At 41.9% G+C, this 19,233-nt stretch overlaps 1 protein-coding gene and 1 pseudogene across 4 annotated transcripts in view; one reads left to right on the top strand and one right to left on the bottom strand.

Annotated features, from left to right (window-relative positions):
- The window catches only part of RASSF2 (Ras association domain family member 2), a 70,197-nt gene that overhangs the window by 17,953 nt on the left and 33,011 nt on the right, over positions 1–19,233 (bottom strand). For 3 of the 4 annotated variants that reach the window (XM_027865193.1, XM_027865192.1, XM_027865194.1), the window contains 3 exons: positions 17,799–17,889; positions 6,393–6,468; positions 1,493–1,644 (listed from right to left, as the gene is read on the bottom strand). In XM_027865193.1, coding sequence (XP_027720994.1) covers positions 1,493–1,644; positions 6,393–6,468; positions 17,799–17,857 — 287 coding nt within the window. In that variant the 5' untranslated portion in view covers positions 17,858–17,889. The remainder of the gene's footprint in view (positions 1–1,492; positions 1,645–6,392; positions 6,469–17,798; positions 17,890–19,233) is intronic. The other variant, XM_027865195.1, reaches the window with a different exon arrangement.
- LOC114045238 lies at positions 6,493–10,585 on the top strand (annotated as a pseudogene).

Genomic DNA, 19,233 nt, shown 5'->3' on the forward strand with positions numbered 1-19,233 from the left:
CTCACCGGCTCTCAGAATGGTACTAGCGTGTGGCAAGGAGTGAAGGGAAGCTTCCTACTGGACTGGCCCAACTCCCAACACCTGAGGATGAAGGCCACCTACAGAAAAGACAAGGGATTCTGGCACTCAACATTTGCAGCAATACAATTGCCCATTTCATCAAACGCCCGGCCTGAGAACAAAACCAATTTGTTGCCTGTGGTCGAGGCTCTGAGTCCATTTGGGTTGTGCTGTTTATTTGGGAAAATGCTAACAGAGCTCCTTTGTTCACCAGGATGACATCCTGGAAAGGTTTCATCTCTGCGGGATTAATAACTCGGGCGCTGCTTTTTGGAATCTTAAAAAAAAAAAAAACAATCCACCTGGCAAAAATCAGGCCTTGTGGAAAAACAGAGTACAGACAAGCACCTGGTGGGTACAATCATGCCTCTTACATTTCTCAGTCTTCTCTGAGACAAAGCCCACCCACAGGGCTGGAAGAAAAGAAAGCTGGGTACCAGACAGCCTCTTGGTGACCTATGACTTGGTAAGACGGGGTCATACTACGTTATCTCTCCCCAAAGCCACGGGGCGGGGAGAAATGGGAGAAAACACAGAACACACTCAAAATCATCAAGGAAGCTAAACAAAAAATAGGTCAGGCAGGGAAAAAATATCATTTGGGAATATTTGAAGCGTGATCAAAAAGCACATATTTCACGTAGTCTAGGGGATGAAATTTTTAAAAGGGAAAATTAAAGCTGAAACTATGAATTCCTGAGCGGTCCATAAAAGTCTTCTGAAGGAGATTTCCATAAGGGAAATTTCCTGACCTCAATTCCATCTCACAAGAGGTGGAGGACGAAGGGCAGACACTGTGGGAGCTCAGGGGCTGGAGGACACTGCTCTGTGGAGAAGTAAAGTGAAGGAGAGAAGGAGGCAGGGGTGCAGCTGACACAGGCCTAGGCTGGGCCACCACCAGAGCTTTCTCATCCAGACTGAGGCCCTCCCGCAGTGAGCCGTGTACACAGGCCATGGAATGGACTGGGCCATGCCAAGGTTAGTGGGTGTGATGTCTTCCAACTCCCATGATGACTTCCTTTTCTCCTCTCCTTTCTCACTTCCTCCCAACAAAGCATCACAGATTTATATTTGAGAGGGATCGTAGAAGTCACCAAGCCTAACCTCTTTATTTTACATAAAAGGAAACCAAGGCCCACAGAGGTTATGATTTGTCCAAGGTCACCCAGTGAATAAATATATGAGGTGAGATTTGAATCTAGGACTTCATGACCCCAAGTCCAACTTTCTATCCATTACCCCATGCCAGGAATGGACTGGGGGGAGAGAGAAGAATGCATGAGTTTGGGGTTAAGAAGAACCATTCCAGACCCTTTCTTCCCCTACCCAAACTTTTGGTGCGTGCGCACACGCACACATACACACGCACATACACACACAGGAATACACATATAAGGCTATCCCCCTGAGAGAGGGCTGCTACAGTACTGACCCGTGGGCTCCCAGGTTGCAGCCAGAGTGCCAAGAGGAAGAGGAGGGAGGTGGCCTAATCCGTTCATTGTCATCTTGCATCTGCAAACGAATAGGCCGGCGCAGGCCCCAGAAGATGTTCAATAATCCCTCCACAATGAACTCATCTTCTTCCTGCCCCAGAAAAGCAATGAGCTCATCACAGCCTAGATGAGGTGACCCTGTGCCCTCGCCCTCTTGACCAAGTCGTCTGTGCCCTAAAGCCTCACCCGACCTCTGTGGAAGCCAGATTCCATTCTCGCTGAAGAGAGAACGGATGTGTCTTGTGAGCCCCAGGGCCAGGGCAGAAGGGCCATGGCAGAACTGGAAGTATATAGTAGATGAGTCTATTATGGCCATGGGAGGGAAGAACAATTAGCCAGTTCATGAATCTGGCCTCTAGTTATGTATTTGAATGATGGTCCTTTGTTAATTTAAGTAAAACCCTAGGTTTGATTGATTAAAAGTGGCAGCCAAGGTCCCTACTCTGAAAGTCAATCATGCTTTGGGAAATTCAGAAACATTATCGTTAATTCCTGTGTATGAATGTCTTTAAGGAAGGCAGAACTTTTTAAGTGAAAATACACAAGCGGTAAACTTTCTCTTCTAAAAAACAAACAAGACCTAAACATTCAATCAACTAGTGTGTGTGTGTGTGTGTGTGTGTGTGTGTGTGTGTGTATACATATATATGTGTATATACATATACACACATACACATATAGACATATATATATTACATACACACATATATAATCTCCTCACAGACCACAGCTAAATATTAAACAGGGATCCCAACCTTCCCAGCTCAAATGCTACCTCCTCTAAGCCACTCTCTTCTGCTCTTTCCTGAGCTAGAAGTATTTTCTCCCTTAAATGAACTCCCAGTCTACTTTATTGGCATCTGTGTGCTGGCCCCTATCAGAGCCTACCTTGTGTTACAAGTACAGTATTTCCGTAAATGTCCTCTCCCCTATTGGTATACAAGCAACACAGTGAGAAAAGCTGTGGGTTTGGAGTTGAAGGCCTAGATTCAAATATTACAGCTACCATTTCATACTAGTATGACCTTTGATAAATCACTTCCCCCTCTCTATGCCTGTTTCCTCATCTGTAAAATGGGGTGGTTAGTACTGGTAGTATCTACTTGGGTTCAAATCCCACCTTTGACATTTACTAGCCATGTGACATAAGCAGTCACTTAATGTCTCTGAATTTCAATGTTCTCATCTGTAAAACAGGAATAACAACACCTAGCCTACCATACCTACCCCATGGGATTGTTTTTGCTTTGCCCAAACCTGTGATTTCACAGGATTGTTGTAAAGTCCAAGTGCATAAATCTATGTAAAATGTTCTTTATAATGCTACATAAATGTCAATTGTTTTATTATCATTGTGGTTATAATAATAATAATTACTTATATAGTGATGTTAAGGTCTGCAAAGCACTTTACAAATGTTTTCTCATTTGATTCTCATAACCACCCTGGGAAGTAGGTACTATTATAATCCCCATTTTACAGGTGAGGAAACTGAGGCAGACAGAAGTTAAATGATTTGCCCAGGATTACACAGCTAGCAAATGTCTAAGACTAGATTTGAACTCAAGTCTTTCCTGATTCCAAGTCCCACACTCTATCCACTGAGCTACCTCATTTACCATCCCCTGAAGGGATTGAATCAGACAATCTCTGAAGTCCCTTTCAGCTCTTTTAGATCTTATAAGCCTCAATGCTTCAAAGATCTGGGACCTCATTATGCCAAATCTTGCTTCCCCTAATATAGCTCACAAGTCTTCAATGATTTAGTAGATGGGTTTAAAAAGAGTTTCTGTGATCAAATGATTCATGCCGCAGCAGCTAAATTGGTGCTGAACCTTTTTGCATTTATCCTGCTTGGTCCTCAAATGACAGGCAGACAATCTATTCCCAGGCCCATCCTCAAAGCCTTTCCAGCTTTGCAGCAGCTGCCAAAAATCAACATTTAACTGGCACAGCCTCCAAGAACCAGGGTCACCTCCACACCATGATGAGGCATTCAAGTAGGATTTTAATGGAAGATAAACCTATGAAACAGCAGAAGTCAAAATTATATTTATAGAGTGTCCAGGATTGGCCTAGGATTCTGTGGGCAACAGAATGGGTAGTTGCCTCATAGAGGGACACAGGGAAGGTGTCCCCCGGTGCCCAAAGTTATCATTCAAAGGCTGTTAGGGTGCCTGAAATTCTTTCATTAGAAAATCATTCCTTTACATTAAAGGATTAGCTCATGCTAATTCAGACATCTTTGGAAAAGGTAATATTCTTTGCTCCCATCAATCATTAACACTATGTTATGAATTAATCAGACTGCTTTTTAGGCTTGACAGCTCACAGTACATAGGGCCCTTAGAGGGGTAAGTTTTGATTGGGGATCAGAGGTAATGGGGAAGAGGCCTGGTAAGATCTGTCTTAAGCAAGGGTCTTTTCAGGGGAGAAGAAGCCAGAGGTTCTGTGTCATAGCTGTAGAATCATTACCAGAGAAGGTTAAGGGATTTTCTGAACATCATGGCTCATCAATGACAAGACGGAGAACTCACTCCCATACTTCTAAGACACTAGAACCGTAGACAGGACTCCTGGCTTGAATATGGGAGAGTGGCCTATTACCAAACACACATGTAATGCATAAAATTGAATAGAAACCAAGCCTACCAAGCATTTTTCATCATATCTTTTCAGACTCGTAATAGAGGAACAGGTTTCAACCTCACCCAAATATCACTTTCACAGCGCAGAAACAATACACCATTTACATGCTATAAGGATCATCATAGCTCACATTTCTATAGCAATTTAAGGTTTTAAAAAACACTTTCCTCACTACTCTTGGATGTAGGTGATCTAAGTCTTCTAATTACCATTTTACAGAGTAGGAAGCTAGAGCCCAGAGAGAGTGACTTGTCTAAGGTGGCACAGCTAGTTAGTGGTAAATAAAGAAAGAACACATGCTCCTGGTAGAATGTAAACCCCTTGAGAAAAAAACTGTTCATGGTGATCTTATCAGTTTCCATGGGTTTAATCACCTCTACATAAATGATTCCCAGATCTATATATCACATATATATACACATACATATATCACATACACACTCAATATATATGTATGTATGTATGTATGTGTATATACATATACATATACATACATATCCTAACCTCACACCTGAGCTTCACATCACCAGCTGCTTTTTTGGACATTTCAAATTGAACATCACATAGTCATCTCAAACTCAACATGTCCAAAACTGAACTCATTATCTTTTCCCCAAAACCTTCCCCTCTTTCAAATGTCCCTGTTATTGTCCAGGGTACCACTATCCTCCCTGATATCCAGGCCTGCACCTCAGTGTCATGCTCAACTCCTTTGTCATTTCTACCTTCCCAACACCTGTCATATACGTCTCCTTCTTCTGTCTACTCACACAGCTACCACTCTGCTACAGGCTTTTATCATCTCATGCCTGGATTATTGCAATAGTCTTCTGACTGGTATCCCTATGTCAAGCCTCTTCCATTTCCAATCCACACTCCACTTGGCTGTGGAGTGATTTTTCTAAAGGGCAATTCACCCCATTGTTCAGTGAAATCCAATGGCTTCTTATTACCTCCAGGATCCAATATAAAGCCCTATGTTTGGCGTTGAAAGCTTTTCATAACCTGACTCCTTCCTACCTTTTCAGTGTCCTTATATTTTATTCCCACTCCCCATACACTCTATAATCCAGCTATAGTGGCCTTCATGTTCCTCACAGAGAACACTCTATACTCCACTGTCCACATACCTAGAATGCTCTTCTCTCTCACCTCCAGCCTCTTAGCTTGAGACTTGAACTCTCAACTGTTTCATAACAAAATAAGCCTGTGGTTTCCTTCAAACAGAACACCTGGATTCACTGTTAACATGCCGAGATAATACAGCCACTGCTACTGAAGGCCCAGAAAAGCGATTTCTTGCCACAAATTTCCTTGGCCCTGTCAAATGGTTCACCATCAGAAACTGATGTGATATTATCAATGGAAATGACACAAAAGAAGAGGCATTATTATCTGCTGTGCCTACACACCCCTAAGGACCATGGGACCTTCCCATCTGACTTGCAGCTGAAACCTTCCATATCTGTTGTCTCCTCCACTGGAATGTGAGTCCTCGAGAATGGGGATTGTCTGACTTCTCTGTTTGTACCCCCAATTCCTTACACAGAGAAAGTGCTTCGCTCGTTCTTCATTCATTCATTCAATGAAAGGGTAACTAAACTGATGTAGCTACTCTTATCATCTATTTTGGGGGTCATAAAACATAAAACTGGAAGGGACTTTACATCATCTAATCCAACCACCACATTTTACACATGAGGAAACTGAGTCTCAAAGACGGATTTGCCCACAGTCACACAGGTACTAAATAGCAGAGCTAGTTGTTGAACCTAGGGCCTTGGACTCTTAAATCTAGCATTCTTGACATTAAATTCCATTGTCCATCATTTCATTTCTTTTTTTTTTTTTCCAAGGCAATTGGGGTTAAGTGACATGCCCAGGGTCACACAGCTAGCAAGTGTCAAGTGTCTGGTCTGAGATCAGATTTGAACTCAGGTCCTCCTGACTCCAGGGCCAGTGGTCTATCCACTGCACCTTCTAGCTGCCCCCATTTAAGTCCTTTTGATCCAAGCACTGCCATCTCTGGCTGGAGCCAGGTAATACCTGATCCGTTCAAAAAAAACTTCAATTCATTCCAATTATCATTTATTAGGAACCTATTGTTTGCAAGGTATTGTTTGCTGGGTACCATGTTTCCTACCAAAGTAAATAAGGCCATGTGTCACTTACCATTTTAGGATTTCTTACCTCACGGTGCCGTAGCTGCAAGTTCTGACCCTCGTAATATAAATTGTAGGTCTTCAGATGTACCAGAAGTTCATTTCTTTAAAGGGAGGAAAAGATACACATGAAAAGGCATGAGGTTGTCAAGTATAATGCAGGCACTCAGTCACTGAAGAGCTCTTTTCTCACCTCCAATCCAGACTTGGCTCAGTCTGAGAAACAGGGTCAGTCTTGGGAGAATCAGAGAATGTCAGAGTTGAAAGGGGGCCCAGGGTCATCTACTACAACCCAAATCTGGACAAGAGTCCCCTCTACAATGATGGCTTAGCCAAGGGGTCATCCTTCCATCTTCTGCTTGAAGATCTAGAGTAAGGGGCAAGTTACTGCCACATAAGGCTATCTATTCTACCTTTGGAAAGTGTTGTTTTTAGAAAGTTTGTTCTTAAATCTTTTCATTGACTCTCTTTTGGGGCAGAAGGAAAAGAAGAAAGGAGGAGGAGGAGAGGAAGAGGGAAAAGAAGGAGGAGGGGAGAGAAGGAGGGGAAGGAGAAAGAGGAGAAAAAGAAGGAGAAGAAGAAGGAGGAGAAGAAGGAGAAGAAGAAGAAGGAGAAGGAGAAGAAGGAGAAGGAAGAGAAGAAGGAGAAGAAGGAGAAAGAGAAGGAGAAAAAGGAGAAAGAGAAGAAAGAGAAGAAGGAGGAGAAGAAGAAGGAGAAAAAGGAGAAGGAGAAAAAGGAGAAGGAGAAGGAGAAGGAGAAAAAGGAGAAAAAGAAGAAAGAGAAGAAGAAGGAGGAGAAGAAGAAGAAGGAGAAGAAGGAGAAGGAGAAGAAGGAGGAGAAGAAGGAGGAGAAGGAGAAGAAGGAGAAGGAGAAAAAGGAGAAAAAGGAGAAAAAGAAGAAAGAGAAGAAGGAGGAGAAGAAGAAGAAGAAGAAGGAGAAAAAGAAGAAGAAGGAGGAGAAGGAGAAGAAGAAGAAGGAGGAGGAGAAAGAGAAGAAGATGAAGAAGAAGCTAGCATTTACAAAGCACTTTAAGGTTTGCAAAGCACTTTAAATATGTTAACTCATTTGATCCTTGCAACAACCCTGGGAGGTAGATGCAATTATTATCCCCATTTCACAGATGGGGAAACTGAGACTGAGAGGAGGTTAAGTCCCTTGCTCAAGGTCACACAGCTAGTGTCAGATGCAGGATTCAAATTCTGATTCCAAGTCCAGCACTCTATCCACTGTGCCACCCAGCTGGCTTATATAATACTAATACTGATCAGCTGAAAGATTTGTTATAGAAATACAACGTTAACAACAATTTTATAGTTATTTAAAAATGCAATTTCATATGGTTCACAGCATTTAGAACCAGAAGGGACCTTAGGGAAATTCAACCCCCTCATTTTACTGAGGAGGAAACTGAGGCCCAGGGATGCTAAATGATTTGCCCAAGGTTCCATAGCTAGCACATGTCAGAGGTAAGATTCAAACCTAGGTCTCTCCCTACTGACAGCAGCCTTCTTGCCATTACACAACCCTACATCCCTCAGGGTCTAACTATAACGTAGCAGAGGACCCGAGATTATGGGTTTCAGAATTCCATTCCTTCCCGTTCTGCATTATTCCCCTCCCCATCCTGTAATCTACTACCATTTCACTGTCTGAAAGGCTCTCTCCTCAACCTTACAGCTGGATCCATAATTTACAGCTGACCTTCCTAAATGAAGCAGCATCTCTAGAAAAATAATAGTGACTGACTTTAATTTTTTGTGTTTTTTAAGGTTTGCAAAGCACTTTCCATACATCATCTCCTTCGATTCTGTGAACTTTGTGGTTTAAAAAAAATACCTTAAGATGCTTCATTGCTGTTGTCTGCTAAAGCTAATGTAGCTCTTATTCTGGTGTTCCCAAGCAATTTTTTTAATCTCTCTACTGGTATTTCAATCATCTTTCAAAACTAATCTTTGCTTTTTTATGTCTTTCAAAGTCAATGGAGCTCAAAAGAGATCAGGGCAACTCTACTTTAAGCATCATCAATCAATAGAAACTCAATGATCCATAAGCACTCATTAAACACCTACCATTTTCCAGGCACTGTACTAAGCGCACCTGGCCAGAGTGTTGCTTATTGCTTTACTCAACTGTACTTGTTTCTTACAAGGGAAGGTTCTGTTGGGCAAGAAAACATCCCTGGGAAAATGACAGTGACATTAAGGACAAAAGCATCAAAACATTTTTTTCTAAATCAATTTCTTTTTTTTTCAGTTCCGAATTCTCTCCTTCCTACATCCCCCTCTCCCACCCATTGAGAAAGCAAAACATAAATAAATAAAGTTACCAATATGTATAGTCAAGTAAAACAAATTTCCACATTAGCCAAGAGCAAAAAAAAAAAAAAAAATCTGCCCCGTGAGTTCATCACTTCTCCATCTGGAGGTGGATAGCATGTTTCATCATGAGTCCTCTGGAATTGTGGTTGGGTCCATTGCTATAAAACACTTTTAAAAATTTAAAGCATGACCTTAAAAATCATGGCCTTAATTCTGAATGTAAGAGTTGTCCTTTCAGTGTGTTCCTTATATGCCAAGGGGAATCATCATCATCCTCATCATCCTCATAATTAGCATTTACATAGTGCTTCAAAGTTTGCAAAGCACTTTACAAATATTAACTCATTTTATCTTCACAACAACCTGAGAGATGGGTGGGATTATTTTCCCCATTTTACAGACATGGAAAATAAGGCAGATAGAGGTTAAGTGACTTTCCCAGGGCCACCCAGTTAAGTGTCTAAGACCTGCTTTGAACTCAGGTCTTCCTGCCTCCAGGGCTAGCATTCTACCCACTGTACCACGTAGGTAGTTTCCAGTGTTCATAACCTTGGGTTATCTCTAACTCTTCCTCTCACTCCTCAAATCCAATCAGTTATTAAGTCTTGTCACAAGATCTCATATCTATCTGTTCCCCCCTTTCTCTTTTCCCATTGCCAACTTCCTAATGCAGGCCTTCATTACCACTCATTACCAAAGGCTCTAACAGGTAATTGTGACTTTCTCCCTTTTTCCAAACCATCCTCTTGTAATGCAACCAGACTTGTTTTCCTTGTGCATGGAAATAGCCACATCAATCCCCGGCCAAAAATTCTGCAATGGCTCCCTTCTTGGCCAAACTCAAACTCCTTGACCTACCCTTCCATTCAAGACCCTCCACTATCTGGCACACGGCCATCAAAATCCAAAATAAAAACTTCTGTTTGGTGACAAGTTGGCTGCTTCCTACCTTTCCAATCTTCTTATACTTTATTTCCTTCCATGCTATACTTGCCAACCCTCCCTGCTCTCCACCCCTCAGCTTTGGGCCTCAGTCCTGGCAATCTGCTCCCTATGCCTGCTTCCTCCTCACCTCTGGCCCTGGCTTCCTGAAAGACAGAGCTCAAATCCCACCTCGGGCAGAAGGCCTTTCCCGGCCTCTACTCCTACTCCCATTGCCTAAATAGGAAAAGTGAGATCCTTGAGGCAGGAATCCTCCTTGGCCATCCTTTACATCCACCATTCCTGGTACAGAGGCAGCCTTTAATAAATGACTACTGACTACCCTTCCAACGTCAAGCCACATTATCTAATGTTCCCTTCATATGCTACCCTCAAGCCAAACCAGACTATTTCCCTGTTTTTCTGTACACACCTTGAACTCCTGCACTCTCCAATCTTCATATTTTTGATGAGGCTGTGCCCTCACCAGCACTAGTGGCCGCTTGGAAGAGAAGGTCCAGAGCCTGTTCATCAGTGGCCTCTTTGTAGACATCAAACCAAGAGAACTCTACCTTCTCTTCTGGCCATTTAAGGAGCATGAAGGGTCATTGACCAAACTCACATCTAAGCAGCCTGTAGGTTCTGTGACTTTTGACAGCCGTGCTGGGGCTGCTTATTGAATGGTATCTGTCTTGACCCCAAGAACCCACAGACCTTATGGTTAGAGTTTGCCCAGGCCAACACTAAACAAATTGATGGCAACACCAAATCCCACCAGCATCCACCCCTCCCTGGGCGCACATTTCAGCACAGGGACCCCTATGACCTGATGGGAGCTGCTCTGGAGGCATGGACCCCTCACCCCTGGAGCTGACCCCTGCCATTCCCGTGCTGCATTCACCTACCCGGCTGCTGCTGCTGCCACTGCCCTGCATGCTCAGATGACTGGTACCCTCCCTCTGAAGCCACACCACAAGCATGAAAATCTCATCAGTTCTGTTCGTCTTTCAGTAAGTGCCAGTCCTGAGGACAAATGATGCTCTTCTTGCTTCCTCCTTTCCTCCTCTCCAGCCCCTTCTTCTCCCCCAATCCCAAGCCCTGGTTGAACCCCTGGTGCCCTTGACCTGAATTTATTTCATTGGATGGTTAATAAGCAGGTGCTCTCCACCTCTGGTGTGGCAGCCTCTTCTGCCTTTCCCTTCCCTTGTGCCAGGACTAAGGGCTGGAATTCTCCATGCCTTCTAGCAAACCAAAGGAGTCTTTGGCCTTCAAACCCCAGTAGCTAGGCCCTGAGCCTCTCCACCAGAGTTGCCAGTCAGTATCGGTCAGTTGAGTAGCTCAGGTGGATAGGGTGCAAGACCTGGAGTCAGGAAGACTTCAAATCCTGCCTCCAATATTTATTAAGCTGTGTGACTCTGGGCAAGTCATTTCACCTCCATTAGCCTCAGTTTTCTAATGGGGATAAGTAATAATCATCGACCTCTCAAGATTGTTGAGGATAAAATGAGTTAATATTTGTAAAGCTTTTTGCCAACCTTGAAGTGCTATATAAACACTAGCCATTATTATTGTTGTTATTTGGGCCTCACCAGTTTCTTATCACAAAAAACATACATACTCTTATTATTATATCCTGATGTGCTCCCCCTTTTTTGTTTTTAGTAATCCACTCACTACCATCTATTTCCCTTCTCCGGTCTTGCCACAACAGCTTGAAAGCCCCAGCCTGAGTCCCCTCTGGAGCATCCAGCTGGGGAGAAAGCCATAGAGTCAATTTGCACATTGTTTTGGTGGGCACCAGTGTTGGTGCTTGGCACTCCTATCACCTCTGGTGGCCCTCCCAGGGTGCCACCATCCGTCCTTTTTGATGAGGCTGTACCCTGCACCTGCTGTGCTTTCTATCTCCTTCTCTGCTGCCAGTTGAAATCCAATCCATTCCTTAAGGTCCAGAAAAAAGCCACTTCCATAAAGCTTTCTCTTATTACTCCATGGGCAGTTAGGTAGCACAGTGGAGAGAGCTCCAGGCCTGGAGTCAGGAAGACTCATCTCCCTGAGTTCAAATCTGGCCTCAGACGCTTCTAACTGTGTGGTCCTAGGCAAGTCACTTAACCCTCTTTGCCTCAGTTTCCCCACCCATAAAATGAGATGGAGAAGGAAATGGCAAACCACTCCATTATCCGCCAAGAAAACCACGAAGAGTCAAACACAACCGAAACAACTGAACGAGTCAAAGGACCAACGGTTCAGAGTTAGCCCCCTACCTAATTGTGAACACTAATGGCAGGCAGGGACTATGTCTCATCGTGCTTTCTGAAGTTGAAGGTTTGAGGGGCAGAGGTAGCAGGAAAAACTCTTACTTTCTCTCATCTAATTCTGTCCTCCCAGTTCTGAGAGCTGCTCTGGAATACTCTCTCCAGGCCCCTTCCCTGCCTCCTCCTTCCCCCTTCTCAAACTTCAAAGACACACACAGAAGTGAGAGTGAAGATTAGAGGGCAGGAAAGCAAAGGGAACACGATCAGGGTGGGAATTTGCTTTCCTTCCACCTTAAACTCTGGTGCTGCTGACTGAGGGAAAACAGTCACCATTTGCTGGCTGAACAGTTTCCAGTGGGGTTTGGATTCTGTTAAGCGATCAGCTATCTCAAACAAATCAAAATTAAGACGTTAACATCAAAAGCCTTCATGCTTGCTATTTTCTCATCAGCCCTCAACAAATGTGGATTTCCAAGACCACCAACATCTTCCAGGGTGACTATAATCCAGGGTTAAAGCTATCGGGGCCAAGTCTTATCCACAAGAATGACTCAAGGGAAACAGGTTGGCCTTGTCTCTGTCGAGGAAGGGGGGCTACCCTCACAAAAGAATGAAGCCAAACGCACAGCTAGCCAGGCAGTGTGTGTACCCACACTCCCAAGATAAGGCTGCTTCCTCTTCTCCTTGGACTCCAACCCAGATCAGCTACTTACTGACTTGGACAGGTCACAAACTCTCAGGGCCCCAGTTTCCTCCTCCAAAAAACAAAGGAGGATCTCTGAGCTCTCTTCTTGTTCTAAATCCTACGATCCTCTAATCCCTTACAAATGCTAGTCACAAGGTAGTGAAAAATCACAGTGAATTAGTTCATGGGGCTCAGAAGGATTTTGGTTCTTTTAAAACAGTAAGATTAAGTCTAGGTCTTTGAATTTCACTCTCTATGGGCTTGGCCTTAATACTCAATCCAGCCCAACAAGCATTTATTAATCTATATTTGTTCTTATGATTTGATCATATCCAAACTTTTTTCAAGCATAGAATTCAAGCATGTTCAGCTGCCAACTCTTTCATTTCAGGACTAGAGGCTTAGGGCTGTAGGTAGGTGGAAATGGAGAGGAAGAATCATAGGTAATAACTCCCACATCCTGATTTCCCCCAATTGTTAGTATCTCTCCCCACTGCCATGTTGTTTCTATGTGTATATGTGTGTACATTTATGTCTGTGTGTGTGTGTGTGTGTGTGTGTGTGTGTGAATATGCTACCTCCTCTTAGTAGGATGTAAGCTCCTTTGAGGACAAAACTCTAACTTCTGTATGCCCAACACATAGTAGGCATCTAATAAACACTTGTATATTGACTGATTTGATTCTTAGAGTACTCTGATGTTTGCAGTTATAATTCAAACTAAAGTTAGCCTAAGCCTGCTAACTTGGTAAATCCTCATTTCTAGAGACTCTAGAGCTAAGGGCAGGGTGGTGACCCAGCAACTCTACAATTAACCACTCCTTAAATTCCGTCCCTAGGAATGTGATCTGCCAGATTCTGAAGAGCCTAATATGGGCAGAATGGAAAAAAAAAACACTGACTTGGAGTCAGAAAACTTGAATTTGAATTCTAATTCTAATACTTACCTACCTGTGTGACCTTGGTGCAGTCGCTTTTCCCTACCCCTATGCCTCAATTTCTCCACTTGTAAAATGAGGTAGTTCTAAGGACACTGTACTTCATTACAAGTGAAACAGAGAAAAAAAGGGAATATAGCTCCTGTGTTTCTGACCATCAGGTCCAAGATGATCTTGTGGTCATCATCGTAGGAAACAGAAAATAAAATTCTCACCTGCAAAAGTGGCCCCATCAAATGGTTTAAAAATCAGAGCAGGAGATGATTTTCTCAGTAGAAATGAAATTTAAAAAGATGCATTATCATGTGCTTTGCTAGATTATCCTAAGGACTATGGAAGCTTTCCATCTGACTCAGAGTTGAAACTAATATAGGTTGTCTCCCCATTAGAACAGGAGCTCCTTGACAGCAAGAACTGTCTTGTTTGACTATGTTGCTTTGCACACAGTAAGCACTTAATAAATGCTTTTTCATTCATACATTCACTCTTTAAGGTCCCTTCCAACCCTAAAATCTCATGATTCTTAAATCAATCCTCATTATGTTAGACTAGTTATGTTGGGGTAGAGGGCACTGCTATAAACTGATGAAGTGTGAATGTGGAATATTTTAAAACAAATGAAATTTAGTACTTTTGAGCACATACAGCAAGTTACAAAAAAATTGTCCTGAAGGATTTTAATGCAGAGATATGGGTTGTCTAGAGGTAGCTAGGTGTCTCAGTGGATAGAGAGCTGGGCCTGGAATCAGGAAGAGCTGAGTTCAAATGCAGTCACAAACATTCACTAGCTGTGTGACCTTGGATAAGTCACTTAACCCAATTTGCCTTAATTCACAGGAGAAAGAAATGGAAAACTACTCTAGTATCTTTGCGGAAAAAAAAAAAAAAAACATTTGGGGTCATGAAAAGTTGGACACAAGTGAATGACTGAACTTCAACAATGAGGGCTGTGTGTAACTAATTCATTACGGTAAAAATAATTCCCATTTCTATAATGTTTTCTGGTCTATAAGTAGTAAATGATACTACATGAAATAGGAGAGCAGTCTCCTTACAACAACCATGGAAAGTAGACAAGACAGGTGAGTAGGGCAGTAGGAAGAAACAAGGGTTGAGAGAAGAGAAAGAGTTTTCCCTAGGCTTATCCAGCTGTTGAGTACCCAAAGGGAGACTGCCCTTTTTACTCCAGATACCATGACTGCTTTTCACAATTGTCAATCACAATTTACAATTGAGGGCTTCTAAAGAGCTTGTAATTACTTTGCTCTCCCAAGTAGCATTTCTTATCTCATCTTGCTTCCATTATAATTTGCTTAGCAAATCAAGTCCTCTGGCCACAAATTCTGAATTAATGAGGCTTTAGGACATAATCCAACAGGAACCTCTGGTCCATTCATCAATATCTACCTAAATCAGGCATTCCCCTATTTGGTAGGAGAAACTAAAGAATCCTCCAGAAAATAAAACTTATGGAGAGGTTACTCTTCTCAGAGCTTCCTTTTTCCAAAGGACCATGTGGGTCCAGGAGACTGGAGAGAAGCCACAGACTTGGACAAGGAGTAATTTTCAACTGTGTGAACCTGGGTAAGGCATTAAGTCTCAGTTTCCTACTCTATAAAGTGGAGATAATAATACATGCACAAACTACCTCAAAAAGTCATGTTACCAAATTCTATGTAAATGCTAAAGTGCTATAAGAAGGGGCTTATTATTCTACATCCTTCTTCTCTACCAATGCCCCTAAACCTATGATTTTGAAATTAGAGACTTGAATAATTGACAAAAGTCCATTAGTCAAACTACCGTGATACCAACTTAGGATCCTGTATGGTGCCAAGGAGAGAGTACTAGATTAGAAATCAGGAGACCGAGATTCTAGTCCCATTTCTAGAAGGCATTTGCTGTGTTACCTTAGCAAATTACTCCCCCCTCTCAGGACCTCAGTTTCCTCCTCTTTGAAATGTGAGGTTTATATTAGATGATTTCAGAGTTCCTTTAAATTCTGACATCCTGTATTCTACAGTCTCTTCCTTCTAATTTTCTATATTCTCAGGTCCTTTTCAGCTCTGATATTCTGTGCTTTTTAAGGATCATTCCAGAATTCTAACATTTTATATTCTATCTTTCAATATTCCATGATTGTTTTCAAGTTTTACAGTCGACTCTTAATGATTTCTCTTAATTTAAGAAAGAGGTAGTACAGACGATCCAAAAGCTGTGTGTGTGTGTGTGTGTGTGTGTGTGTGTGTCTTTATCTGTAGCCAAGTCCATAAATATGTGCTCATATTGGTATCTAGAAAGCAATAAAAAAAGAATTTAATAGAAGATTTTTCTCTCTAATTATGTCTATCTCAGGCTGGTACTAAAACAAAATTGCAGTTAGCAAAAAGAAGGAAAATGGCAAATGTTGGAATGGCTGTGGGAAAAGAGGCACTCTGTTGTACTGTTAGTAGAGCTGTAAATTGGTGCAGGCATTACAGAAAGCAATTTGGAATCATGCCCCCCAAAAGTTATTAAACCATGCATATCCTTTGACTCAGTGATACCAAAAGAGGTAGAAAAAGAGGGCAATGTCCCACATGTACATATATACATATGTATATGCGTGTGTGTGGAAAAAGAGGAAGGGAGAGAGAGAGAAAGAGAGAGAGAGAGAGAGAGAGAGAGAGAGAAGCATTTTTTGTAGTATCAAAGAACTGGAAGCTAAAAGGTACCCAATAACTTAACAAAATATGGTATATAAATGTAATGGAATATTTTTGCATTGTAAGAAATCATGAAAGGGAAGACTTGGGAGAAATCTGGGAAGACTTGTATGAACTGATACAGTGTTGTGAGCAAAAATAGGAAAATAATTTATGCTATAACAATATTGTAAAACCAACAGTTTTGAAAGACTTAAAGATTCTCATCAATGCATTAATCAGCCACGATTCCAGAGGACCAATGATGAAGAATGTTACCAAAGACCCAGTTGTTAAATATTTACCAGCATATCTCTGGGTATTTAGCTTCAAATCCAGGGCTCTTCTGAATGTGCAACAATATCTCTCATTCCTATCTTGTCCTCCTACCTGATAGGAGCACCTGATTAATTGTCCTCTTCCTATTCTTAATACACTTTCCTCATCCTATACACAAAGTGGTAAAAAAAAAAAAAAGTCTCAATGGAATTACTATGTGCTGACTCCATATAGCATCTTGGCAGACTTGTCCCATAATGCAACAGTGTTAACCACCCAAAAAAAACCTGAGATGATAGAAGGGACCTCAGAGGTTATCTAGGCCAATTTCCTTATTACCATGGCTAGTATAGGTCATTTATTACCAATAGTATTTTGCCACATCCCAAGTCAAAGGTTCTCAGTTTTAGTACTGAGAAGCTACCATATATCCTTAAGATCATACTATTGCGAGAAGCAGGAGATTGGTGTAGAAATCTCATCAAAACCCTCATGGAGGTATATATACATTCAGTTGTTCATTTATAAGAATTCAATTACAATGCTTCTTATCTCAGGAGGCATCATTCATTCATTCAACAAATATGGGATCACAGGCATTAGGGCTGAAAGAGATCTTAGAGATCATATAATGCAACTCTCTAATTTTACAAATGAAGAAACTGAGACCTGAATACGGGAGGTGTTTGCCTAAGGTCACAGAGGTAGTAAAGGATGGAGTCAGAATTTGAATTCAAGTCTTCTAGCTCCAAGTCAAATGTTCTTTCTATTTTAGAACTATACTACACATCTATTTATTAAATTTACACATAAAATTAATTTTTATTCTCCTTTGTTTAAAAAAAAGAAACAAACTTTACTTTCACCCCCACTTCTTCTAGAGGGCAATTCAGTACAAAAGAAATTCATCTTGCAAACCACATGGGAAATGAAGGAATGGAGGAAGGAAGAGAAAGAAAGGAAGGAAGGAAGGAAGGAAGGAAGGAAGAGAAAGAAAGGAAGGAAGGAAGGAAGGAAGGGAGGAAGGAAATATCCACATGGGGATCTGGATACCAGAGAACAGACAGGACCCAAACACTGTAAGGTAGTTTCACTTATGCCTTTGCCTTGGTACCTAATAACAGTGTAATGCTTATACCCTAAAAATCTGTCATAAAACATTTTGAGATAGGATGAAGGAAGGGGAATATCCCCTAAATTAAACAATAATAAGTTACAGAAATTTATAAATTCTTAGGAATCACTGGTCTAGACCCTGAGAACTTCTCTGTCCAAACCTTACCACTTGATACCCCATGAGTGTCTAAAACAACATTAATATGCTTTTCCATCTGCAAATTATAAAAGGAAATCTTACTTGGAAATGTATTTATCTTGTCCACATGGGACTAGAGTGGTCTGGCTGCAGTAATCCATTCTCAAAGCCTTTTTTCATTAGGAGGAGAGATCTATAGTTGGAAGAAGAAGAGAAAAGTTAGCTTCATTAGGTCCTGGGGACATGTATGTACCTATTTTCATTTGTGTTCTAGAAAGTCAAACAAAAATATCAACCAGGAGGACTGATGATTCCACAATAGTGTAAACCATTTCCCCTTGTAAGAACCATTCCCAGAGTCCATCAGTATGGGTAAAGGGGCCAACCATGGCTCATCCACAGGCCCTGTCATTCAGAAAGGCTAGAAAAATGTCCAGCAGTTGGCCCTGTTACAATATCCTTATAGGTTCAATGCAATGACCTTCCAGAGGGCGGGAGACCTTTTGGGCACTGTTCATAAAAAACTTCCTGGAAGCATATGTTCAGAAGACAGAAGAAGGAATTGCCCAAAGATTCACCCATGTTGGTGATTCCCATTCTCTGTGGGAATTTTTGAAGAATAACAATAGCTAACAATGATATAGTGTGTGTGTGTGTGTGTGTATATATATATATATATATATGTGTGTGTGTGTGTGTGTGTGTGTGTGTATATATATATATACACATATGTATGTATATGTGTGTGTGTGTGTGGATAGATAGATACATAGATAGATATGCCAGGCATTGTGCTAAGCATTTCACAATTATTATCTCATATGATCTTCACAACAATACTTGGAGGTAGGGACTACTATTATCCCCATTTTATAGACGAGGAAACTGAAGCAAACAAGGGTTAAGTGACTTGCCCAGAGTCACACAGCTAGTAAGTGTCTGAGACTGGATCTGACCTCAGGTTTTCCTGTCTCCAGGCCCAGCCCTCAATCCACTGCGCCACCCAGTTGCCCAGAACATGTAAGATCCTTTTAACAGGGATAATTCAAAATTTTGTTATAAACTCATGGGTAGAAAATATGTTGAAGCTAGCAATGAGAAATTGGACTGATAAGGCGAAAAAGCATTCCTGAAGAGGAGCCTCCTGTGGTCAGGATACACTCAACAGCTCAGTGGGAATCTGATTTCAAATCATGCTTGAATCCACAAACTTCCCTGCTACTAGTCCCCCAAAGGCATCATCAGTGGGAGAGTCATTGGAGCAGAGGATTTAGGACTGAAAGAACTTTAGAGACCACCCCCACCTATCTCTGCTGCTGGTGCCCCAAGGTAGGAGTCAGAGTCACTAAAGAGCTGGGAAGGCACCCGAGAGAACACTTGGTCCAGTCTTCTCCTTGTAAAGATGGGCAATTGAAGGCTCAAAAGGGAGGTGACCCGCTTGCTGAAGGTCACACAGGAAATTAGCAGCATATCTACATACACTCATCTTCCACACCACAAACTGGGGCAAAGTCCTCAGCCTCTTTAGTTGGCAGTT

This window comes from Vombatus ursinus, unplaced genomic scaffold (genome assembly GCF_900497805.2).
Source record: "Vombatus ursinus unplaced genomic scaffold, bare-nosed wombat genome assembly UNPS02014778.1, whole genome shotgun sequence".
Classification (NCBI taxonomy): domain Eukaryota; kingdom Metazoa; phylum Chordata; class Mammalia; order Diprotodontia; family Vombatidae; genus Vombatus; species Vombatus ursinus.